This window comes from Filicampus tigris, chromosome 17, assembly GCF_054856515.1.
Source record: "Filicampus tigris isolate MCC_2025a chromosome 17, RoL_Ftig_1.0, whole genome shotgun sequence".
Taxonomy (NCBI): domain Eukaryota; kingdom Metazoa; phylum Chordata; class Actinopteri; order Syngnathiformes; family Syngnathidae; genus Filicampus; species Filicampus tigris.
The window spans coordinates 13,798,584-13,822,154 of record NC_141233.1 but is presented as its reverse complement, the minus strand read 5'-3'; the positions used below and the strand labels follow the sequence as shown (position 1 = coordinate 13,822,154).

Sequence of the window (23,571 nt, the reverse complement as noted above, 5' to 3'; positions counted from 1 at the left end):
CTAGGGTCAAGACGTGATTGGTTTGGATTCTGGAACAAAAGGGAGACGCCAGTACGGAACCTGATACGGTGATTACGTGACTGAATTCTAAAAGTACTCCCTTATTTCAGTAACGTTCTAAAATAATCCAAACAAAAGTACATTTCATTTACTATTTCATCTGAAAGAAAATTAACTGGATACTATTTTATTTTATATCAAAACTTTATGTACAGTACAGTAGGAGTGAGCAGCACAGTGGTCTACTCAGAGCTTCAAATTCTAGAACAGATATTTTGTTTAAAACAAAACAAAACAAGAAAAGTACAATTAGCGGAGTCAACTCCTTTAAATAAGTACAGACTAAAATGTAGCCTTCATCACAAAAGTAGAAAATATATTTTTTACACTATAGGCCTATGTTGTATTGTTACATATAATAGATTAGTCTCACATGATTTACTTGTTTTTTTTTTTTTTCAAGCTTGATCTAGTGCTACTGATGGTCATGTATTCAGAACACCACATGTATAATAATTAATGGGTAACGCCTTATTGTGCTTTCCTACGTAATTGCTGAATCACAAATGTTGTAAAACCCAGACAGGTAGAACAGGTCACACTACAGTTTCAACAATCTATTTGATCTCTCACAACCTTTTAGTCCTCTGTTCGGACCACCAACAATGGATTAGTTGAATGCATGATTATATACTGTATGCTATACCGTATAAAGCAATGAAACCATCAAACAGCCACATTCGATCACACCTTTGGACGTAGACCTAACGTGTTTTGACTTTGGGAGGATGGAGTCAACGCAAGCAGGAGAGAACATGCAAACTCCTCCAAATCCATCTTTTTGATGTGTTCCAGGCCTCCAATGTACAGTATGGCAGAGCCATCGTGACTAAACATGTATGGTACACAATAAAAACAATGTTGATCGCTTAACATTTTATTGTTTATGATCATTGTTGAACATGATAATAAAGCACAACTCAACAGCACTTCCTTAAGGTATCTGTATAATGAAAACATTTAGCAACAAAAACCCCAAGTTGGTTGTACAAGCATTTTAAGGAGCTCAGTAGTGACAAACTGCTGCTACTTTGTGCATTTTAGTATTATTTCCTAAACTAGAACTATGGCCGTATTTTGACAAGAAAATAATGCATCAAAATATCCTAAACATTAGAGGCAAGGTTGAAATTGCTCATTGAAAGTCAAATTCACTTTTGAAATAGGATAAAATCAATGCCAGCACTGCGCTTCCAAATCCAAGTACAAGTTTCCTTCCAATTTGCACCAAACATCAAGTTTTCCAGAATCACCTTCATCGATCACATCCAATTCTGAAGTTTCGGTCAGAAAAACACATCAAATTGTCTTGAGACTCTAGCATTCTACACAGTTCTTCAAAATTGAAAAGCCCGAAAGATTTTTTTACGTACCTCCCTCTTTTGGATGGGTATTAGAATTGTCATTGACTAACCTAACATTAACACTTAGGTGGAAATTGCACTTGCTGTGGAATTGTTGATTATTTGTACTTAAAACTAAAAACTGAAGCAAAATGGAGTTCACGACTAATATCAGGGCCGCTGACTTAGTTTGTACAACATGACTTGAACAATAGGACTAACATTATTTTGAGTAACATCCACGAAATCCATCAGCATTATTATGCTCTACATGACACTGGCTTGTAAACGGGAGTTCAAAAAAACAATTCATTGAATGATAATTCTACCCATAATTGAAGACAATTTAGTCAAATGCCCAACCATACTCCATTAGTCAGTGCTGTCAATCACAGGGCCACCCTTCCTCCGTCACCATCACCCACATCATCAATATGCGATGTTGCAATACTGCAAGGTGTAGTTTTAGTTGCTGTCATTTTATATGGCTCTTTTCCATAAATGTATTGGTACAGAGGTGTATTTTATAAATGCCAGGTCTAGTATGCGCAAAGAAGAAAACGATGGTTGCACTAATGGATATTAAGTTGATTCGACATCCCGATAAGATTAGAGTCTGACATGGGGCTGACAACCCCCTGGATCAGATTTTTGTTGCAGTCGCCGACGTTGCCTTCAGAGGTCCTTTTGGAGACCGTGGCGCTGCCTGTCAGGTCCATCAGGTCCTGAAGGGCCCGGGTGTTACTTATGCCGCATTGCTGGATTTCATTAACAGGCGAGAATTCTGGGATGGAAATCAATTCCTCCTTTGAAGCTGGGCTGGAAGATAACCACAAAATGATCAGGTTTGATTCAGAGGGCATCGGATTGAGCGCAACTGGACTGTCGTGGTTGTCGTAGATGTATAGCTAGCATCTAGCATGTGTGTGTGAAATGATAGTCTGCTCATATGAGAGGCCGACAGTCTTTTACGACAGTCCAGTTGCGAGAATAACATGACCTGGATAAATGAGAAATGCTCACCTGACATCCATGTACTGCACCTCATTACAAGACCGCTTCACCTCGAGTGGCTCCAGATGAATGGCGCACGGTGGTCGAGGTCCCTGTCCTTCAGGCCCCCCCGCGGAGGACGCCGCCTTCTGTTTGCTTACCTCAGCTGTCACATGACCTCTCGTAGGGATACTTTCTGCCCTCTCAACTGTTCCAATCATCTCATTTTCCTTAACCGGGCCACCCGCCACATTGGTTGCTTCTTTTGTGAGTGGGTCCGTGTCTTTAAAATGGATTCTCAACTGCTTGTTTGCATTCACGTGCACTTTCCTCTCCTGTAGTCGGGGACCATCTGCACCCTCATTGCTTAGTTTGTCTGCAACTATCATTTTTCTGACGTCCATTTTCTTGTCAGGAACACTGTGAGCTGGCATCACTTCAGCGTTGTTTTCAACATGCTTCCGATGGTCCATCTGTGCTGCAGCTTTCTTCCCCTCTCCGTTGCTTGTGACCTGCTCTCTACACCGTTCAAAGTCTTCCCGAGCTTTACTTTCAACAGTATTTACCTCCCCTGTGGAGAATAACAAACATCACACACGCCAGATGTATTTGTTTGTTTCAACAAATAAACATCTCTATCCAAATAGATGTCCCCTGTTTTCCCCAGCTATACCCCTTATTCTTCCCAGGGTCACAGTTGGAGCTTATCCCCTCTGACAATAGGCACAGGGCACACTACACCCTGGACGGTTGGCCAGCCAATCACAGCGCGCATGCAGTATAGAGAATGAACCCTATGATGAAGAACAGTTAAATTACAGCCGGGTAAAAACAAGACTAGCCCTTTTTAACCGTAGGCCTATGCGTGCTTGACTATTGCATGATCTTTCATTTGGTATTTAAAGAGGAAATCAACCCAAACGTATTTTTTTCAAGAAAATGTTCTATGCAAGCCCACTGGTTGAAACAAGGCATTCTGATAAATATTGCGTTTGTGGAATAAGAGTGAGTTAATCCACTTGTTTTTAGCCATCTCTGAGGGCAGCCATTTTGTCAATCAACTGATTTCCACTTTAAGGAAATACAGCATTACAATGCAGGATTTGGTGTTCCAGCTCACTGTAGAAACTCAAACTTTTTATTCTAAAACCTAACAGTGTTAAGAATACTCAAGAGTGAGTCAGAGCTGTGGCAGAACTATAATCTCAAGGGCACACTCATTTATAGCCAGCTCCCATGGTACTTCACTCCACTAAATGACATTCCAGGATATAGCCCCACCCTGCAACTGAATTGAAATGTGTTAGCTAATATTAGAGCAATGACACAGCTCATTATGTAGACGAGATTCAGCAGCACCCAATCTTTGCCCAAGCATACATTTGACGGATTAAAGAATACGTAGAGTAGGGGAAACTAAAATATAATGCACAGAACGGCACTCAGTAGAGTGCAAAACATCTGCCAAAGCCATACACTCAAATTGAATCAGCATAAAATTGTTGTCCCGATGCAAATGCCTGAATTTTGTCAAGATTCGTCATGCATCATTCACTAAAACTGAAAATGTAAAAAAAAAACAAATATTGAAGTTTCCTCATATCATTTTTTTTTCCTTTTTAGCCCATGCACCACCCCACCGGTTTTCTGAAAATCACTCAAGCAGTCTTTGCATGTTCCTGCTAGCTAACAAGCAGAAAACAAAACCTCCTACGACAAAGTCAATTGTTTTTTTTTTTTTTTAAATGTGCCAGCTCATAGCAATCGATATCTGCCATGCATGCAGCTGCGAGGCGTACAAAAGAGGTGACGTAAGCAGGAGAAGCAGACAAAAGTATTTGCATGGTTACTAAATCAATACTAACCTGGTGGCGACCTTGTCTCCACCTGTTCGTCCTTCAGATTCAATGCAGGAAAAACCACGATGAAATAAGCATTTTTGACAAATAGGACGCAAAACCAAAGTGCCATCATAGAATTTAATAAATACACAATCAACCAAAAAATAAATTAAAGTAAAAAAAAAAGAAAATTAAAAAAAAAAGATGACACTGTGACATGAGCAGGTGTTTGAAGGCAGTAGGGCGACTGTATGAGAGGAAGTCTCTTACAGTACCTTCACGTCAGCATCCCCTTTCCTCGTTCTCTTCATGATCTCCTCTATTCTCTGCAAAAAGGGCGTCAACATGTAAATATGCGTTTCAAGGTACACGCAGTGAACAAAAACGTTGCCCTGTTTGCAATAACCTTCTTTCTCAGCTGCCTCTCCTCCTCTTCCTGTTGCGACTGTTGTTCTCGGTCTTGACGCTGACGCTGCGCTTCTTCGTGTGCTTGAATTTTTGCTTTTTCTCTCTTTGAAGATATTGAACAAAAGATTTTAGGACGGAGCAAAACCAGGCATGGTGGTTCTACTAACATATTTGTATTGAAACACTGTATTTCTTTGGCACTTTTTTTTTTAGATGATTGTGCTATTAATGACGACACCCCTATTCAAATATTGCATAGCAAACAGTATTCAAAGAGCAACAATACATTTTTTATTGACGACTGTAGAATGAGATTACACTTCATTATGAATCTTTACCGATGCTGTTCATATGCTGTTTGTTTGTCAGAAGATAGCAAGTTGTAATTGCTTATATGTAATGTTTTGGCTATTTATAGTGCCTGAATTGTTTTCAAATAAATTTACAATTCAGGGCTCACAACAAGATTTGAAATATGCTGTAATCCTTGACTGCCAGGTTATTTTAACCAAAACCTGTTACAGACATTTTTCAAGATATCTGTGAGCCATTCTAATTTGTGGGAAAATTGCATGTCTTATTTAGATGAAATTTAATTTAAATTTAATTTAAAAAATTACAAAGACCGATGCTCACTGCAACATAAGAACTCTTTACGACACTACAATTGTAAAAAAAAAAAATAATACATATTGGTGAATAAGGTCCATTATAACAGAAGCCACCCAACATGATGTACAATAATCCCTTACCTGTATTTCCATTTGCTCCTTCTCCTGCACATCCCCTTGTCTTTTTTCTTGCGTTGCCTTGTTAGCAAGGGTGCCATTTTTCTCAGGCTCCTTGGCCTTGTGCTGACATTGCTCTTGTGCATGTTGTATGGTCTGCTGTTCTTCATTGAGCCTGACAGCAGGGTACATCATGCACATCATTTGCACTTTACAAATCCATTCTGCCTTGAATTAAACGGCTTTGCTTTTTACCTTTCTTCATTCGCTTGCTCTCGTTTTTTGTCCTCCAGTTCTTTCTGTGCCCGAGCCTGGCGTCTACGTTCTGCTAGCAGCCTGCTAGCCTCCTCTGCATTGGTTACCCCGGTCGCTGCCTTCCCGGTAGTTGCGTATGGCGATGATTCTGTTGAAACACATGCATGAAGACTAAAAAATAAAACAAATCTTGTTATTTAACGTTATTAGACATCTACCTCTTTTCTTCTCTCTATTTTGAGTGTGATGCTCTGGTTTCTTCTCAAATGGGTCCGCTTTTTTCTCAGGTGCGTCACCTTTGACGGCTTCAGATGATCTGCCTTTCCATACATCAGCTGTATTGTGGATATGGGAGGTATTTTTTTCTGCCGCCTCACCCTTTTGTGCTTTATTATTATTGAACGGCCGAGGTCTGGTGGGAGAGTGGTGGTACTCATGGACATTGACGGGAGACTGCACGTGTGGCTTAGAAGCCAGCCTTCGGACAAAAATCACAGAAAAATTCATTCGGTTTTGCACATTTGGATTTTTATGCCTCATGACATTTTAACTGGAGCAAAATGATAATTGATAATCACTTGGAGGCAGTCGGAGGTGTCCTCTGTTTGGTGACGTTAGCGGGCGATTCAGATCTTTGTTTTGTATATGGACCACCTGGGGAGGCAGTTCTCCTCTCCTTTCGCAGACGCTCTTTCTGAGAGCAACAGAGAGCGAGCGTTCAACTTGTTTGTTCTCAGAGGTTACATGTGGTGGTGGCGAACGTCCGCACGTGCCCTGCCTAACCTTGGGCGTGTTGGGAGTGGACTGAGAGCCTTCCAGTCGTCCGCTTCTGTGGGGATCAGCGGGGCTCCGTGAGTTGCACAGAGGTGACCTGCGAGGGCTGCAAGGTGCTGCATGACCACAAAATAGGATTGCTTATGAAATCAAAAAATGCCAGCAGATTGATATCAGTTCAGGAGCAGCAGGGGGAGGCTTGTCTGCAAAGTCATGTCATGTTTATAGCCCCTCGCACAAGCAAAGTCATCAACATATTAATTTACACAGCATCCATGTTGAATTTCACTGATTTTGCCCAGTCAAGTCTGGCAGATTCATCCTGATATCAACGATTCCTCATTTATTTGCAAATTAGTGCAGAATTCAGCGTAATTCAAGCACATGGATGCAAAACACGACATTGTACAGTATATCACTGACAACCCACACTTGGTCATCCTCTGCACACACAAAACTATAAACTGTTTTCTTGCCATCCCACATGACCTCTGGTTCCATCTGTCACCATCTGTGAAGTGTAATCTCTAAAAAGTGGCGTGTGCATTTATGTTCTAGGGCATGTGCAATTAATCTACAAAAAAAAAAAATCTGCTCACCAAAGGTCATTTAGCCGATTTTAGGAAATCGCAGCACACTAGAAATGATGGTAACAACAATAATTATGTGTTCTGTCGTCCTGTGTAATTGAGGTTAATATTCTAGCACAACAGATCCAAAGAAGATTATTTTTTTAATTTGAATTCAGTATTCTAAATCTTAACCATTATTAAGACAGCAAATAAGACTTGCTATCACGGCTCAGATTCCGAAAACAGGTCAGCCGTGATTGGTCGTTGTGAGCAGTTGTGATGTCATTCTCAGTCGACAAAAGACAAAATGGCCGCCCCCAGAGATGGCTAAAAACGAGTACATTTTGCTGCTTAACTTATATTCCACAAACGCAATATTTATCAGAATGCCCTGTTTCAACTGGTGGGATTGCATAGAACATATTCTTGAAAAAAAATATGTTTAGGTTGACTTCCGCTTTAAAACGAGTTTGATAGCTAACTAAAAACACACACAACATGCAGGCATTAACAGTGGTTTGCCTTTGTTCATGGTGCATACAAATCCCACTCAAAGGCAATCAGATGCAGGTATAAAATGATAACTGTTGCATGGGGATATACATTTGGGGGTGGAGGTGGCTGGGGAGAGCTAAACATTACCAGATTCGCTGACAGCAGGAAGGGAGGCAAGGCCATGGGAAAGGGCGGAGGCAGCACAGAAAGAGAGCGATGCATTCTCAGTGTCACCTAAAGTCAGCAGTCGGAGCAGAGCAGAGCATTATGAACATTTTGGTTGAGGCTTGTCTAGCCTTCGAGACCAAGATGTGCGTTTCGATACCTGCAAGGGCACTTTTTTTTTATATACTTTTTAGAAGTCGAAGCTGTGTTGGGTTGTGTGTGCGCAAAGAACCTGGCACAATTTTGCATGAAACATTTTGGTATGTTGGCGCTACACGGGTGCAAGTGCAGGTATCACATCATCCCGTCTTTAAGGCAATCAGTGAACACTCATTTGTTCTCATGCATTTTTATTTTGACAAGCCAAGCTGTCAGCAGTCATCAGGCATTTTAGGTATACTTCGAATCACATCTGATGAGATCCAATACAAGAGCTATATGAAAAATTATCATTGTTACTGATAGAAATAACTGAGACAAATAGGCATTGGTCTTAAAAATCCGAAAATTAATTTTCTTTGCGCCTATAAGAGTAAAACTGGACAATTTGCTCTTGCACTTTGATATCTTTTTAAGAGTAAGTAAAAAACTGCATTAAGGATTTCAAACCCTCACCCAATGAGAATCAAGACGAGAATTGACAAGGATAATTCAGATGGACATTCAGACTTCTTTTTTTAATCTTGGCAAAGATCTGTGCTCTATTTTCTCTTGTATGGGTTCTGATTAGATTCTGTGTGGCATACACATTTTTAATGCATATAATAATACAGTCATAGTTGGCTGCTGTTTCAAATGACAAATGTTCTCCTGTTTAATGTTACTCCCACAACCTGTGAAGACTAATACGTTCTCACCTGCTCCAATCGGGAAGCCTCTGCTCCAGCGTTTGTGTCTGTTGTCCAGGTTTAGGGTGCGCTCCAGAGAACGCCTCATCAGGGCCTCCAGCCGCTCCTAAATGCATCATAGTAGAGCTTTTTTGTCACCCTACCACTTTTTCACCTTAATGTTCGAATTGGCAACTCGGCTTTTGGGTCAATTTGGCCCCTAGCATTTTAAGATAAATATTACAAGTAATTTACAAGTAATTTAAAACAAATAAAATAAATAAGGATGATCAGGATTGAGCTGACCCTTTCCTCCTCCAGTTGCACTCTTCGCTTCTCCTCCACCGCAGCTCGGCGCAGCTCCTCCTTGTGCCTCTGCTCCTCCATCCGCTTCCATCGCTCCTCCACCGTGCGCTCGTACTGCAGCTGAGATCGACGTTCCTTCTCCCTGATCAGCTGCTCCCGTGCCGCTGAAAGACATGAAACCCAATTTGTTATACGTTCAAAATAATCCGAATAAAGGGCGGAAGGGCGATATCACTTTCCAACGTTATAGTCCTTAAGTCATTTCAGCTATTAACACACAATTTCTGAGGGAATTGACTGATGCCATGAGACCCATTTCTGTGGGCTACTCGATACGCCGAGGTCAACATTCTCTGCTCCGACAGAGCTCATCACGTCAGCGAGCCAGTGAGCTCAGAGTAAATGTTCTACTGGCAAAGCAATTAGGCAGTGGGGGGGAAACGTCAGAATAGGAATCCTAAGGCCATTTCAGGGAGACTGAAAAATACAGAAACGTTTTGACGGTGTGACTTTTGTGCTTGAAAACGAGAGCCCCCTTACCAAGGCTTCTGTCCCTCTCATCCCGTCTCTCTTTGGCTAAACGCATCCTGTCGTCTGTCTTCAAAAAACCCTCCACAACTGAGGGGTAGAGACATCAGGGGGAATCAATACAGGCTAATTACAGACGAAAGAACAACGTGACACTCATGAGTGATACTTACTTGGTTTGTTGGCATGGTTGGTGCTGATGTTCGCAACCAAGTGTGAAGGCAATGCATGTCCATTCAATAGAGGCTTCTTGTCTGTATTAGTTGCAGCTACAATCACCAACATGGAAGGATGGGACATTTGGTTTGGACTCAACAGTTGCAGCTTTGATTTGAATTACTCACTTGTTTTTTTAGTTCTGGCCGGAGAGCTGTGACTGTTTGTTCCACTTCTCTTGTCGGGAAGTAACGGGACAGTTGGAGGCGCCATCTTTTCGACTGTAGTGCAGAAACCAAATATGTTGATGCAAGATCACGCAAGACATGAATCCACAATTCTGTTTTTACTACACAATTTGGATTGACACAATCCTTATTGTGGTGGTAGTTTGCAGTGGTTATTATTATTATTATTATTATTATTATTATGGTATAGTACTGTTTTACACCACAAAAATACAAAGAATTAAGTTTCTGGTTTGTCACGGTTTTTGCAATGATATCGTTTCAACGTACTCTATACATGTAAGCCACAATTTTCGTGACAACACAACTAAAAGAGCTTCAGTTTCAGCTAATTTGTCTTCACTGAGCAGTGAACCTCAATGTGACATGGGCATGGAGCTGTTCCCTGCACTGGAGGAGTCATTGACATGATTATAGGAAATGCGATTACTGACCTGCTGATGTTTCTCTTCTTTCAGGGTGTGGAAGGGTTAACAATGACTTCAACTTTTACCATCATCATCAACATCTTCATCACTGGCGTGGGAGGATGCTCGTAAAAACAATAGTCTAATCTCTAGGGGGCCATGTCAACGCACTCAACACCCTTCAAAGCTATTCGACGACAGAGTGACGTCATTACAATAACAACGTAGATCTACGTTTTGCCTTTAAATCTCCAACAGGCATTCCCCTTCCGGAAGCACAATTAAATAATTTACAGGAAACACGAGGACGTCGATTTTAATGTGTGAATAATTTGGATATGTTTACAGGAAAATGAAGCATGGCCATGCATGCTGCATCATCATGCACAGATTTAGCTATTGTTTGCGTCGAGCACACCGCGCAGTTCTTTTCCCCAATGACGTTATTCACGAGGCTGCAATAAAGCCTCATGAAAACATCAAATTAAAGAATAAAATATGATGTCAATATTTACCTGCTGCCTCTGTGTCGGACGGTATTATGTTGGCCATGGTGGCATGAGAAAAGAAAGGCTCCAAACAAGCTGCAGTGACGCCGCTATGCAGCGCAGGTGTCCGCTTTCATGCAGCAAACCTCCAAGGAATAAAACAACCTCAGCATGAAGCTAAATAGTCCCGATGAAGGTCATGGTGAGGGCTAGGAATGAGGAGTCTGGCGCGGATGATGCTGAGATGACAACCCAGTGAACACAGCGGAAGCGTGCGCTTACTGCATGACGCACTATACAGCCAACAGGGGGAGTGTCTCCTGGAAAGCATCTAACACTACTGTGCAGTATTTGCATTAAAAAATAAAAAAATAAAAAAATCTTATTAGGTCGGCGAATTGTTTATTGTATTGTACATTTATTTAAAATACATAAATTTAAAATGAAAAGTAAACGCTTTTCTCTTATAAATTTAGATTATATATATATATATATATATATATATATATATATATATATATACATATATATATATATATATATATATATATATATATATATATATATATATATATATATATATATATATATATATATATAAAACAATTATATATGATGTTGTGATTTTATTTATTTTATTAGTTTATTTTGATGATTGCTTAATTTCAGTTAAGAAAAAAACAATTCACCTCGAGAAATTAGGATGCCACATAAGAAAACGTCGCAATCATCTTAAAAACAGAAACCGCTAAAAGTGGTGGCAGCAAAGCTTGCTTGGCAACGGCCTACGAGTCGTGGAAGAAGAAATAAAGCGGAACCGGAAATACATCTGCTACCAGAAGGACGGAGTTGTGCGGGGCGGTAGCAAGCTAGCTCAGGAAAGATGCTGTCACTTTTCTCCAGTGTGCTTAGGACGTGTGCTCAAAAAAATGTAAGTACACTATTTCGTATCACGAGGGCTTGAATGCAGTAACCTACAACAACCTTCATCCCACATGTATGGATACATGCGTACCCAAAATGAAACTGTAGCGATGTGTTGACCTTGTTAGGCCGAATGGTTGCTAACAGCTGGCATCGCTGTCTGAGGGCGGCCAAATATTTTGGTTGGCAAATGCTTTCCACTGATAGGTTTCTTATTAAACATTCACGCATTTATCACTTTGATTATGACTACACGTTTTACGCCTTCACACTGCTACGTTAGACAAAGATCAAATGTACACTTAACCGAGTGATGGCATTGGCTCTACGATATTCTGTTCTTATCCTATATGTGCTGTAATTGACTCATGTAATATCATAACACCACCGAATGGTAGGGCTGGACGGTCATATAAAAAAAACATCACGATTATTTTGATTGACATTAAAATCATGATTATTCATTTGTTATTGATTTTGAGTATCTTTTTAACCACTTAAAATAAATTACTAAAAACTATCATCATAGCTTTATGCCCATTCATCCCTGCACGCTGAACACTTTATTCTTGAACGTTATTTGTCCAATCCAAAACTTGTAAATATGTGAAATTCAAGCCTTTTGCATTTTAATTCTGCGACATCCACCCCCTTTGATTGCTTGCATCTTTGCACACATTGAAGTCTTGATAAACATTACCCTTTCTCTGTTCACCATACTTATATTATCTCGATGTTATTTACTGGGCTAACCTGGGACCTCAGGCATCGTATTTCATGCACTGTCATGTGGAAATGTGTGTTGGGACAATAACAATAAACTCATTGGATCTTAGTCTGCTTGAATTTTGAGGAAAAGAAAATTCCATTTATCTGTACAATTTAATGTAACTTTTTTGTGCAGTACAGTCTTTTTCCTTTTTCAATCTTTAAATGCCACATATTTTTTTAGATGGTAGTTAGTGTCAAATGTTTCTCTCCCTTTATGCTATTGTAGAACAGATTTGCTTGAAAGCATGTTTAACTTTGTTCTCAGGGTGCTGCAGTGGTTGTGTCAGCAAGGACGTACGCCGATTTCACAACTCAGGCTACTTTTGAAATAAAGGTTAGTTTCAAATACTGCAGAGCTTGTCAATACCAAGCACACTTTGGGATTGTAATTCACGTGTTGTTGTTTCTACTTTCTACTAGAAATGTGACCTCCACAAACTGGACGAGGGCCCGGCCACTGAGGTGGTGATGACTCGCGATGAGGGTCTGCAGTACTATCGCACCATGCAGACGATGAGGCGAATGGAGCTGAAGGCCGATCAGCTGTACAAGCAAAAGATCATCAGAGGTTTCTGTCACCTTTATGACGGCCAGGTAATCGGGAAACCAAATCTCCGTTGGTGTAATTTTGACCACCACCAATTTGACTTAAGCTTTTTTTATTTTTCTTTGCAGGAAGCCTGTGCTGTCGGTATCGAGGCAGCGATCAACTTATCCGACCACCTGATCACGGCCTACCGCGCTCATGGCTACACTTTAACCAGGGGAGGCACTGTGAAGGAAATCATGGCTGAGCTCACTGGTGAATCACCACAGTCACTAAAAATCATTTCCAGCATGACGATGTTGATGATTGAGTGTATTTGGATTAATTTTTACGTGCAGGTCGAAGAGGTGGTATTGCAAAGGGCAAGGGAGGCTCCATGCATATGTACTGTAAACATTTCTATGGCGGAAATGGTATTGTTGGAGCACAGGTATGTGTGTAAAATGTGTACTCCATGGGCGAAACACGTGCAAAAACATTAGTGGAGGTTTGCATTTGTGCGTTTGAATTCTCAGGTTCCACTGGGTGCGGGCGTGGCTCTGGCCTGCAATTATCTTGGCAACAAACAATTATGTGTCTGTCTCTATGGTGATGGTGCTGCCAACCAGGTGAGTTGTACTTTATTTCCCCAATTATTCTTCACGCACACTACAGTGAATAGCACACTATTGTTTTTTGTTATTTTCAAGCAAATTATGTGCTCCACAGGGTCAAATTTTTGAGACGTACAACATGGCCGCGCTTTGGAAGTTGCCCGTCATTTTCATCTGTGAGAACAACAGGTACGGCATGGGCACGTCAGTGGAGCGAGCAGCAGCCAGCACGGACTATTTCAAGAGAGGAGACTACATCCCTGGTCTTAGGGTACAACTCTTCCATTGCAAACCATCAACAAAAACTATTATATAATTACAGTGTTAGTCGAATTTGTATCAGCCATTACTAGATTCTGTGGGCTTTTTGTGTCCGAATTGACGATTTCAGATCATTAGACATCTCAAAATGTGACTGAGCAACTGCAAAGTTCCTAGAAATGTTTACATTTCACACAAACATTAGCTTGTTTTAACATGCCTGTTCAGCCGTTAAATATGCACCCTTTTTCGATTTCAGGTCGATGGGATGGACATCCTCTGTGTTCGGGAAGCAACTCGCTTTGCAGCCGATATGTGCCGAGCTGGGAAAGTATGTCAAACATATGAAATTATGAGATACAGATGACGTTTCGTTTTTTTTGCTCAGTCTATTTACTCACCCTCTTTTATTATTTTTTTTTTTTTTCCTCCAGGGCCCTGTTCTGATGGAACTTCAGACATATCGCTATCACGGTCACAGTATGAGTGATCCTGGTGTCAGGTAATCCAGAGTCCTGATTGGGACGGAGTGAGAAACCTTGAATAATTAATGCTAATAATTAATACATAAACAACTGTATTCAGTATTCAAATGATTTAACGTAAACCACCTTAGCTTGAGACAAATTAATAGTGTTAGGTACCATACTAGTCTAATACTAGCAAATGTGCACGCTAGCACTTAACACAGGTCTTAAGTCTTAAAACTCCCTTTTTGGCAATTCAAAATAATAATTGTGAAGGGAATACAGGTACATTTTAACAGTTAAGTTGACTAAACGGGCTATTTGTAGCTGCAACGGGAAGGAAGCAGAAACATACTTTCAGACTTTTGAGCCATCAAAACAGGGTGTTGCAGAAGGTGCCAAAATAATACATAAATTGCTTTGGCCTAAATACAAAAATGGCAAATACCAAAGATTTCCAGACGTTGTTCTCAAAGAAAACACAAAACAGCAAAATACACTGCTATGTTATGGTATGAAGTACGATAGTCCATCGTATTGTTCTAGTGCACCTTCACAACCACCGTGCACCAATGTTTGCCCTCACAGCTACCGCACACGTGAGGAGATCCAGGAAGTGCGCAGTAAGAGCGACCCCATCTCCTTGCTGAAGGACCGAATGCTCAGCAACAACATGGCCAGCGTGGAAGAGCTCAAGGTAGCAGCTACCGCCACTCAGCAAAAAAAAAAAAAAAAAAAAGATACTTTCATGTCAACCTTTTGTGCTTTTAGGATTGATTAAGCAAACTGTTGCGTTGTGTCTGTAGGAAATTGATGTTGAGGTGAGGAAGGAAATCGAAGACGCAGCCCAGTTTGCCACCACGGATCCTGAACCACCGCTGGAAGAACTGTGCAACCACATCTTTCACAACGATCCACCGCTGGAGGTGCGCGGCACCAACCCATGGACCAAGCTGAAGTCTGTCAGTTAAAGAATTTTTTTTTCCGTCCACTCCACTTCAATATTCATAAAACAACCCCGCTGCCCCAAAGGAACCTCTGTCTTAGCTATTAAAGTCAAACCTGAAGTCCAAGCAATTTGTTTTATGTCCAAAGTGTATATGTTACAGCTAGGGCTCTTTCAAATAAAAGTGCAAGATGTGGTTACATCAGGGGTGTCCAAACTTCATCTGAGGGCCGCATACAGAAAAACGGAAGGATGCAAGAGCCGCTCTGAAATTATTTTCTTTAATTTATTAAACACATAGAAATCAATAAGTCAAGCAATTATTTATTGTTTATATTTCCTAGTTGCTTTTTTAACTGCTACACAACAGCTTTCTGTTAAAGTTGTTAAACATTAATTTAGGAGCTTCAAGATTTCGGGGTTGGCCTTGTATCCCACTAGACTGGATCTACTCCTACACTGAACAGCGACCAAATCCCATCTCCACATTTAGAACCAAAACAAGAACAAACTGTAGTAAGCTGACCACTTCTAAAACAGTTACTCGAGCATTGTTAATGTTCACAAATCGGACATTGACGTAGAGCAGAAAACGGAAGAAACAATTCTATTAATAGAATTTTATTAATTAACCTTGCGAGCCGTGTCCAACGACATTTTTACTCTACACCACGGCATCTGAAAATAGGATAGAGGGCCGCAAATGGCCCCCCGAGGCTGTAGTTTGGACACCCCTGGGCTACATTCATTTACTATTGAAGGTAAGAAACCGCCAACTTGCAATAAACCTCCTTTCAAGAAGGAGTATGATGATTCTTCCTTGGTTAGTGTTGAGATAGGACACTGCAATAGCAAGTATTCTCTTTCCTTCAATGAAGCACTTGTAAGACATACTGGTAGCAATGACATGCTTCACAGTATCTGGTGATTGCCAGGAAGGTGTGTCATTTAAAAAAATGTTCTGCAAATGTCACACTCCATAAGACAGGTAATAAACAGCGCAAGTCCACTTATGCTACACTTAAAATAAAGAAAGTACACGTCAACATCAACATGTTAAGACTTTTTCCACATAGAAATAGCCTATTTTGCCAACAACAAAAAACATTGGGAATGTCTGAGCCTGTTTTGTTGCAACTTCAACTGTCGATCTGCCAATGATAACTGTTACATCGAGAGAAGGATGATGTTTCAAGGGAACGACTCAAGAGTATCGTGGAATAAACTATGTGAAATCCTGTGTTTTTTATTGCTTGTTTTTATTGTCAACCTGCTGCGTGTCAAACCGTTTGAATGGATGCCAATTAAGATCATATGTGTAATTATGTGGCAATGTCTGTTAATAGAAATGGTTGGTTGACTGTGATTTGTCGTGACGGTTCAGTTGCCTTTGTGGTTTGTAGTGAAGGTGCAGACCAACAGTCAACCATACATTTTCTGAGATCAAAATCGAATTAGTTAGGTATCATGAGACAAGCAGGCTCAATGGCTTTATTTTTCACCAGTATCGTATCAACACAGAGGACAACTGCTGGCCGAAAGGTATGCATACTGTACAGTGTCATTTCTCAGCAAGAATTCATCACTTCATCACACAGTAGTTCCTTCGTACCTAGATGCCGCAAGATGGTGCTAAAGCATCTTTTCATATTAGACATGTTTAAGACAGCACAAGAACAAATAACAGAGGACAGGTCCTCACCCCAATAATTGCAGTAGATCTACACGTATAAAAACCAAGTTAAATCAGCACATTTCAAAGCATTTTTTCTTTTGCTAAATTGGCCGATCAAGATGACTAATGCTACTGCGTAATCTACTCAATGTTCAACGTCATCACTTAATGCGACGTCATTCAGCAACATCCTTCGAAAAAAGTTGGCAACTAACGTGTATATTTATCTCCAGAGGGTGGCAGTAGTGCGGTTGCAAAACTGCCGTAGTACTTGAAGACGAAGAGCGTCTGCAATTTAGGCAAAAGCCTCCACAACACAACCACTCACGTGTGCTAGTGTCTACGTGCACTCATATGAACTTCGTGATGGAGATTTCCGCTCCCGTTAACATGCAGAAGGAACTCTTTTGTGCCGCTTTGCTGCTCTTCGTCACATTGTCTTCCGCGCAAGAAAACTCCCAAGTGAAGAACGCTCAGTGTCACAACTACGCGGGAGGACACGTCTATCCCGGGGAGGCTTCCCGTGTGCCCGTTTCAGAGCATTCCTTGCACCTCAGCCAGGCCAAGAGTGAGTCCATTTGAGTCAAGAAGCTTGCGAGCCTTTTGCTTTTTATTAAAATCGTGCATTCGGAACGCTTAATCGGCGTTGCCACGGTGCTGCTGTCAGGACAACAAATGCTTTAGAGAGCTGCAGTCTGCTTTATTGTCGTTCAGTTTCTTTCTTTAAGGTTACTGTGGTAAATTGCACGTAGACAATGAAGACATTAGGCCGGATTTAAATACAGTACTAGGTGCATTTTTAGGACACGTCATTCTTCCATGTTGTTTTCCCTCATCCGCCCCCCCACGCACACATGACGTACCTGGCAAAAGAACACAAAGGGGTTGGACTAAACTGGAGCATGTGGAACGTGTCCCTTTTTTAACCCTAAATTTACAAATTATTTTCGCCCACGTGTAATTAAATATGCAAATACAACCTGTTTAGTGATTACTCTTAACTAACTACATCGGCTTTAACAAAACAAAAATGACTCTCTTGTAGTTTCAAAGCCTGCGCCACACTGGGAAGGAACCGCGGTCATCAACGGTGAATTCAAGGAGCTGAAGCTGTCTGACTACAGAGGAAAATACCTCGTTTTTTTCTTCTACCCTCTGGACTTGTGAGTGACCGCAAACAAACGTTGTACTGACGTCACCGCTTCAGCTGCGAAGTGAAACTGTTTTAAATATGTCTTATTTTTCCCTCTCTTATCAGCACCTTTGTCTGCCCAACTGAGATCATTGCCTTCAGTGATCGCGTGCATGAATTTCAGGCCATCAACACAGAGGTGGTTGCCTGCTCGGTGGACTCCCAGTTTACCCACCTGGCCTGGTAACCTGACACTCCTCATATCCACATCTGGAAAAAAATATAGATGTATAGTCCGGTTGGATAAAAAAAATTGTTTTGTGCGGTTAGCAGTATACAGTAGTTACTAACATATAGCAAAGATTTTTGGGGGTTGACTTCCACTTTAAATCAATTTTATGCAACAAGATGCTGTTTTTCCATTCGCATTTAAGCTTCCTTCATGGACAAATCCGAACAGTAGCATTTTTCAACCCTATTGTGTTAAAAGTTGAATTTGGAGCCAACGTGTGTTAAATGTTTAATTTGAAGCCAACCTGGATGATTTTTTTTACATATTTATTTATTTCAGTATTTGACCCCACACAGATATCCATAAATTATGGGATTTGTGAAACCTTCAAATATACCGGTAGAGAATAATTGTGCTCCCGATTCCTTCCTTTGACAGGATCAATACAGCCAGGAAGCAGGGAGGACTTGGACCAATGAAAATCCCTCTTTTGTCTGACCTCACTCATCAGATTTCCAAAGACTATGGAGTCTACCTGGAGGATCAGGGCCACACACTGAGGTGCAGATGTCAAACCAGTTTCGATGCCTCTCTCATGAGTCAAAACTCATGTTAATTAGTTAGTTAATTAGTCGCTGTCGATGTCTTTCAGGGGGCTCTTCATCATTGACGACAAAGGCGTCCTGAGGCAGATCACCATGAATGATCTTCCAGTTGGACGATCCGTAGATGAGACGCTTCGGCTGGTTCAAGCGTTCCAGTACACCGACAAACACGGAGAAGGTACAATGATCTCACCTAACTTACAGATGAAAAGACAAGTTTTCGTATTACATGTGCGGACATACATATTTTAGCTGATCACATTCGTGTTGATGTTATCCTCAAGCACTAACTGGAATGAAATGACTTTTTCAGTGTGTCCAGTAGGATGGAAGCCAGGCAGTGACACAGTGAGTGATGTGACTGATCCTTTGCCATGAACAGCTGTTGTTGTTTACAGTGCATTCAACATAAATGAACATAAATGAGCAGACCCCCCCTAACCTACATGCACTCTTGGGTTTGTGCCTTAATTTAATGTCCACTTTCTTGGTTTACGCACCACCACTCCACAAATTTATAGAATTTGGTTATGTAATGTTTTTCAGAATCTTGCTAACAAACATAAAGCAATCAAAACAAACCTGCTTAACTTGTGAGCCTGAAAGATTTGAATATCATCTTTAACCCGAATTATTTACTGTACCCTAATTTGACTTATGTTTTTCTGCAGATCATTCCCGACCCGTCAGGCAAGCTGAAGTATTTTGATAAACTGAATTGATGTAATACATTTGGAAATTCAAATAAAATGTCTTTTGTTAAGACTCTTGTTTGGTCAACCCTTTGCTGAAATCAATTCATTCCTATCAGCCAAAGAGTTAGTCCGTAGAATCAATATATTGTACTGTAAAATCAATCTTCTACTAAAAAATATAATGCCACTTTTAAACACTAGGTGGCGCCCGACACAAATGACCTCCAAATTGTCAACAGTTTCATCCAAAGCCAGTACTGCATGTGCTTGAAGAACATGTTTATTGAATTATCAGAGGGGACATAAAAACAAGTAAACGCCACACAGGAGCTGAGCCTGATCAAAGATTCGAACCTGATACCACTTTGACAGTGAGGCAGAAATGCAAACCACTGGCACGCCATGCCGTTTTCTGGTCATATCAGCTAATGAGAAAATAACTTTTGTCTAAATTGCTAATGTTCACATCTTTACTACATTGACTATAGTATGAATAGTGGGTGTAAAAACTCTGCACACCCCTGTTCAAATACAATACAATTGTATTTATACAGCGCATTTTACAACAGCTACAACTGCAACAAAGCACTTTACATACAACAAAATAGCCATAATGCAACACGTGAAATCAATAATTTAACACAAAACATTATATACAATAGACACCGGAAAAGCAGCTGAAAATTTGTGAGGGTTAGGGTTTATTGTCTGTGTAGCTTCTCAGTCATCTGGGTCACGCAATCTGAGAAAAAAATGAAAGGCAACTGAGAGTTCATTGGTTGTTGAAGACATGAATGCTAACACTAAAGGATTTAAAGGTGAAACATTAACTCTTTAACTTTTGCCATTCGTATACGGTGTACTTGTTAAGCTGTTAAATCGACTGGAAAGTTTCCAGTTCTGATTAATGTTTACCTTAAGGGAGCGTTTGCGTTGCAGTGTTGTCATCGCTCCCAAGATAAGGCTCGTAATACAACAGGAAGTAACTGGCATTTTCCCATATATGGATTTTTGTTTTTCCACTCCCAAGTCTACATATAGTGCATGGGAAATAACGTGAAGCAAACACAGCCCAAAGCCATTCAGTCTATGCTGCTTGTTCTCATTCATCGGGGGGGTCAACTCCTGAGGAGCGGATGAAGAAACACATTTTGCTTCTATTCACATTCAGAGGGATAGTAAGCAAAGGCAAAAAGGGAAAAAAAAGAAAATGGCCAATTTTATATTACGGATGGCCCAACCAAACGATGTGTGCGATATCTTACGACTGATAAAGGTAAGACCATTACAACGCATTAATTTTCTGCGAGTGGTTGTCGTCATGACACCTTATTCTTTGTGCCTCTAGGAACTTGCAAAATATGAAGAGATGGAGGAGCAGGTCATTCTGACTGAGAAAGGTCATTGTTGTGTCTGAATGTGTGATTGTCAATATTCAATCTATGCAAATGAGAAAATAAAATCAGGATTCTTCTTACAGACCTACTTGAAGATGGCTTTGGAGATCATCCGTTCTACCACTGCTTGGTTGCTGAGGTGCCAAACGAAAAGAAAACACCACAAGGTAAAAGCAATAAAATCATGTAAGCAGCGTGACTGTGAAATCTTATTTGGCTCATCCACTAGGGCACACCGTAATTGCCTTCGGCATGTATTACTTCACGTACGACCCTTGGATTGGAAAGCTACTGTACTTGGAGGACTTCTTCGTCATGCCAGAGTTTCGGGGTAATAATTGTGTATTGTGTGTTAATCATGTATAGATGAGGTGGCGTAACGTTTGAACGTGCACCGTCTGTTAATTATCATAATGACATGTCATTATTTCAATCTTGGGTCAGGGTTTGGAATCGGCTCAGAGATCATGAAGGTCTTGAGTGAGGTAAAGTAAAGCTACTGTTCACAACTGCCTTCAAGATCTTCTTTGTGCTTTTTTTTTTTTGTCTTCATGTCACGTGTACTTTTTGACGCAGACTGCAGTGAGGACCCGATGCAGCAGCATGCACTTCATTGTGGCAGAAAACAACACAAAGTCGATTGAGTTCTACAAGAGAAGGGGGGCAGCTGACCTTTCCTCCCAGGAAGGCTGGCGCCTGTTTGCCATCGACAAGGAGGAGCTGTTGAAAATGACCACCAAATAAAACGTTTACAGTTAATCCACCTATGTTTTCTACAAACAGACTTGATAAAGCATGTACATTAGCTGCAAGTTTTCTATGTTATCCCTGCTGTTATGTTTGTTTCTTTGGAACACCCAAATGATTGAAATAGTAGGGAAAAAGAAATATACAACTACAATACAAACGAATGAATGAATAATAATAATAAAAAAAAACAGAAGTTTCATCCAGGTTTTTTTTTTCTCGCCATTTTACAGTAAACCATATAATCAAACTGTCATAGTAATGCAACAAATAAAATGGAAATCTTGTAATGCAGAGGGGAAAACTGTTTTATTTAAATGCATTCATAGATTCAATTCCACATCCTGATTCACTCTATTACACTGGAACGGTTTCCACTATTTTTTTGTCTTACATTGTATTTATAGGTCTTTAATAAAATATTTGGGAAGAATTTCAACAAGTGTGTTTGTCTTATAGATCATGCAGTACATTCATTCTAATACTGTTTTTTGTTGTTGTGTTTTTGGAAAGGGGTGCCTTCCAAAATATACACAATTTTATAATGTCTGTAATAAATCACCATTTAGTTGTGTCGTTATAAAGGCTCAGGCAGACAACGGGTTGAGTACACAGGTATAATTAATTAACCTGTGTATCCATCTGTTGCCAGTCATACGACAAAATAACTCATGGTTTAAATAAACGTGTGAGTAAATTAGGTTTTTCCTAATCCAGTAGCAATTTCTCAAAATTCTGTTTGTTTACGACTGGTGGTATTTGGGCTCCCTCTAGTGGTACGTAAAATAATATGTGAATTATAGTTCAAATGAATCATAATGTAACCGTGGTTCAAAGTGTAGCACAGAACGCCGAGAGTACATTTTGGGACACGCCTATAAAATGTCTTGTTGTGTTTGAACACTATCCAATTTTAACAAATTGGCAGCCCTATTAATACTAAGATAGCATTAGCACCTTAAGCCAACGTTAGCCACCGCTGCTATATTGGTAGCATGACTTGTATAGGACCAAATTGATCATTTTGAAGTTTTACTTTTTGGAATTTACATTTAATGAATGATTAAAAAGAGTTGGTAAATGTACCAGTTTATCTTTAAATCCACTCTGTTGCCCCAGGTCCTGTCGCTTTGCTTATGCTTGCTAATCTTATGGCCACTCGTTAGCCCGACGTGTTCTCCATGTGAAAAAGCAAACTCATTCTTTAAGTATAAGTACGGCTGGGCGATATAGCCCGAAAGTTTAAGATATAAGTATGTCATATTAGTCGATATTGATATACATATATATTTTTTTTTACCTAATCAGAATTAGAAAAATTATTCAACGGGTTTTAAGATAAATAAATCTGATTTAAAAACTATCCAGAGTAAATACAGTGTAATACCATTCAAAATATCAGGTAGTAAAACTAATTCTCAAGGGATGTTCAACGTTTTGTGTGTTACAGTTGACCAACAGTCTTAAGTCTACTTTAACTTGTTAACAGGCTCATTATTGCCATAGGACATATTATTTTACCTCAGTGTGACTTCGTGGCAATGATAAGTGTTGGAACTGGCTAAAAAATGCAGGAGCTAGCACATTAAAGACGGATGTGTTTGTACAATATACAGTAATCTTAAAGAGTTGCAGTGATGCAACTGGTTATTTATTTGAATAAAGCTCAGCCACGCTTTCGTTCAGTCTGCGTATGCCACACGTGCACGTGTGTGCAATGGCTGCACGCGCACTTCTTCGCTGGTTGAAGCGGCTTTACTTATTCGGGCGGCCACATGGCAAATGAGCACTCTGCGGCTCAGCTGTGCTCCAAACACACTTTTGTGCTCAAATTTTCCTCTTTCGTGCTTGTAATTGTGGCACAAATCTAACGCTATACTGTGGGCTTTGCCTACAGCATGCAAATGCAGGGGTCAGGTTTTCTTCCTGACTTTTTCGATTAAACACATTTTCTCTTGATATTGTTCATGTCTATCATGAAACAT

General features: G+C 40.3%; 4 protein-coding genes across 7 annotated transcripts; 3 read left to right on the top strand and 1 right to left on the bottom strand.

The window, feature by feature from the left end:
- Nucleotides 1–921: 921 nt before the first annotated feature.
- Nucleotides 922–10,897, bottom strand: map7d2a (MAP7 domain containing 2a). 3 transcript variants are annotated; one of them, XM_086012596.1, is made up of 17 exons: nt 10,622–10,897; nt 9,640–9,732; nt 9,469–9,564; nt 9,308–9,385; nt 8,768–8,931; nt 8,492–8,588; nt 7,617–7,703; nt 6,412–6,518; nt 6,207–6,322; nt 5,847–6,106; nt 5,629–5,776; nt 5,398–5,548; nt 4,644–4,748; nt 4,513–4,563; nt 4,262–4,292; nt 2,427–2,967; nt 922–2,222 (listed from the first exon to the last, which is right to left on the bottom strand). In XM_086012596.1, the coding sequence occupies exons 1-17, from the start codon at nt 10,656–10,658 to the stop codon at nt 1,976–1,978; spliced, it is 2,409 nt and encodes an 802-aa protein (XP_085868722.1). In that variant the 5' UTR covers nt 10,659–10,897; the 3' UTR covers nt 922–1,975. The 3 variants fall into 3 exon arrangements, with proteins under 3 accessions (XP_085868722.1, XP_085868723.1, XP_085868724.1); XM_086012597.1 differs by lacking the exon at nt 10,622–10,897 and adding an exon at nt 10,134–10,612; XM_086012598.1 differs by lacking the exon at nt 7,617–7,703.
- Nucleotides 10,898–11,378: 481 nt separating this feature from the next.
- On the top strand, nt 11,379–16,343 carry pdha1a (pyruvate dehydrogenase E1 subunit alpha 1a). Of its 2 annotated transcripts, XM_086012600.1 has the most exons (11): nt 11,379–11,525; nt 12,555–12,623; nt 12,710–12,883; nt 12,965–13,091; nt 13,175–13,266; nt 13,352–13,444; nt 13,545–13,700; nt 13,950–14,021; nt 14,125–14,192; nt 14,746–14,854; nt 14,964–16,343. In XM_086012600.1, exons 1-11 carry the CDS (start codon nt 11,478–11,480, stop codon nt 15,126–15,128), a joined length of 1,173 nt encoding a protein of 390 aa, XP_085868726.1. In that variant the 5' UTR covers nt 11,379–11,477; the 3' UTR covers nt 15,129–16,343. The 2 variants fall into 2 exon arrangements, with proteins under 2 accessions (XP_085868726.1, XP_085868725.1); XM_086012599.1 differs by having other exon boundaries at nt 12,710–13,091.
- Nucleotides 16,344–17,037: 694 nt separating this feature from the next.
- Nucleotides 17,038–19,527, top strand: prdx4 (peroxiredoxin 4). The gene is made up of 7 exons (XM_086012270.1): nt 17,038–17,346; nt 17,824–17,941; nt 18,037–18,153; nt 18,581–18,703; nt 18,795–18,925; nt 19,061–19,095; nt 19,419–19,527. Exons 1-7 carry the CDS (start codon nt 17,133–17,135, stop codon nt 19,467–19,469), a joined length of 789 nt encoding a protein of 262 aa, XP_085868396.1. The 5' UTR covers nt 17,038–17,132; the 3' UTR covers nt 19,470–19,527.
- Nucleotides 19,528–20,463: 936 nt separating this feature from the next.
- Nucleotides 20,464–22,019, top strand: LOC147133485 (diamine acetyltransferase 1-like). The gene is made up of 6 exons (XM_086012271.1): nt 20,464–20,718; nt 20,791–20,842; nt 20,923–21,006; nt 21,069–21,170; nt 21,284–21,324; nt 21,416–22,019. The coding sequence occupies exons 1-6, from the start codon at nt 20,653–20,655 to the stop codon at nt 21,581–21,583; spliced, it is 513 nt and encodes a 170-aa protein (XP_085868397.1). The 5' UTR covers nt 20,464–20,652; the 3' UTR covers nt 21,584–22,019.
- Nucleotides 22,020–23,571: the final 1,552 nt, after the last annotated feature.

Coding starts and splice junctions, on each gene's coding strand:
- map7d2a (XM_086012596.1), bottom strand. CDS start 10,658: ATGGCCAACATAATACCGTCCGACACAGAGGCAGCAG. Junction 9,565..9,639: donor GGCCAGAACTAAAAAAACAA/GTGAGTAATTCA, acceptor TGGTGATTGTAG/CTGCAACTAATACAGACAAG. Junction 8,932..9,307: donor TGAGAGGGACAGAAGCCTTG/GTAAGGGGGCTC, acceptor CATGTCTTTCAG/CGGCACGGGAGCAGCTGATC.
- pdha1a (XM_086012599.1), top strand. CDS start 11,478: ATGCTGTCACTTTTCTCCAGTGTGCTTAGGACGTGTGCTCAAAAAAAT. Junction 14,022..14,124: donor ATATGTGCCGAGCTGGGAAA/GTATGTCAAACA, acceptor TTTTTCCTCCAG/GGCCCTGTTCTGATGGAACT. Junction 14,855..14,963: donor CCAGCGTGGAAGAGCTCAAG/GTAGCAGCTACC, acceptor TTGTGTCTGTAG/GAAATTGATGTTGAGGTGAG.
- LOC147133485 (XM_086012271.1), top strand. CDS start 20,653: ATGGCCAATTTTATATTACGGATGGCCCAACCAAACGATGTGTGCGAT. Junction 21,171..21,283: donor CGTCATGCCAGAGTTTCGGG/GTAATAATTGTG, acceptor ATCTTGGGTCAG/GGTTTGGAATCGGCTCAGAG. Junction 21,325..21,415: donor TCATGAAGGTCTTGAGTGAG/GTAAAGTAAAGC, acceptor TTTTTGACGCAG/ACTGCAGTGAGGACCCGATG.
- prdx4 (XM_086012270.1), top strand. CDS start 17,133: ATGAACTTCGTGATGGAGATTTCCGCTCCCGTTAACATGCAGAAGGAA. Junction 17,942..18,036: donor TTCTTCTACCCTCTGGACTT/GTGAGTGACCGC, acceptor CTCTCTTATCAG/CACCTTTGTCTGCCCAACTG. Junction 18,154..18,580: donor CAGTTTACCCACCTGGCCTG/GTAACCTGACAC, acceptor TTCCTTTGACAG/GATCAATACAGCCAGGAAGC.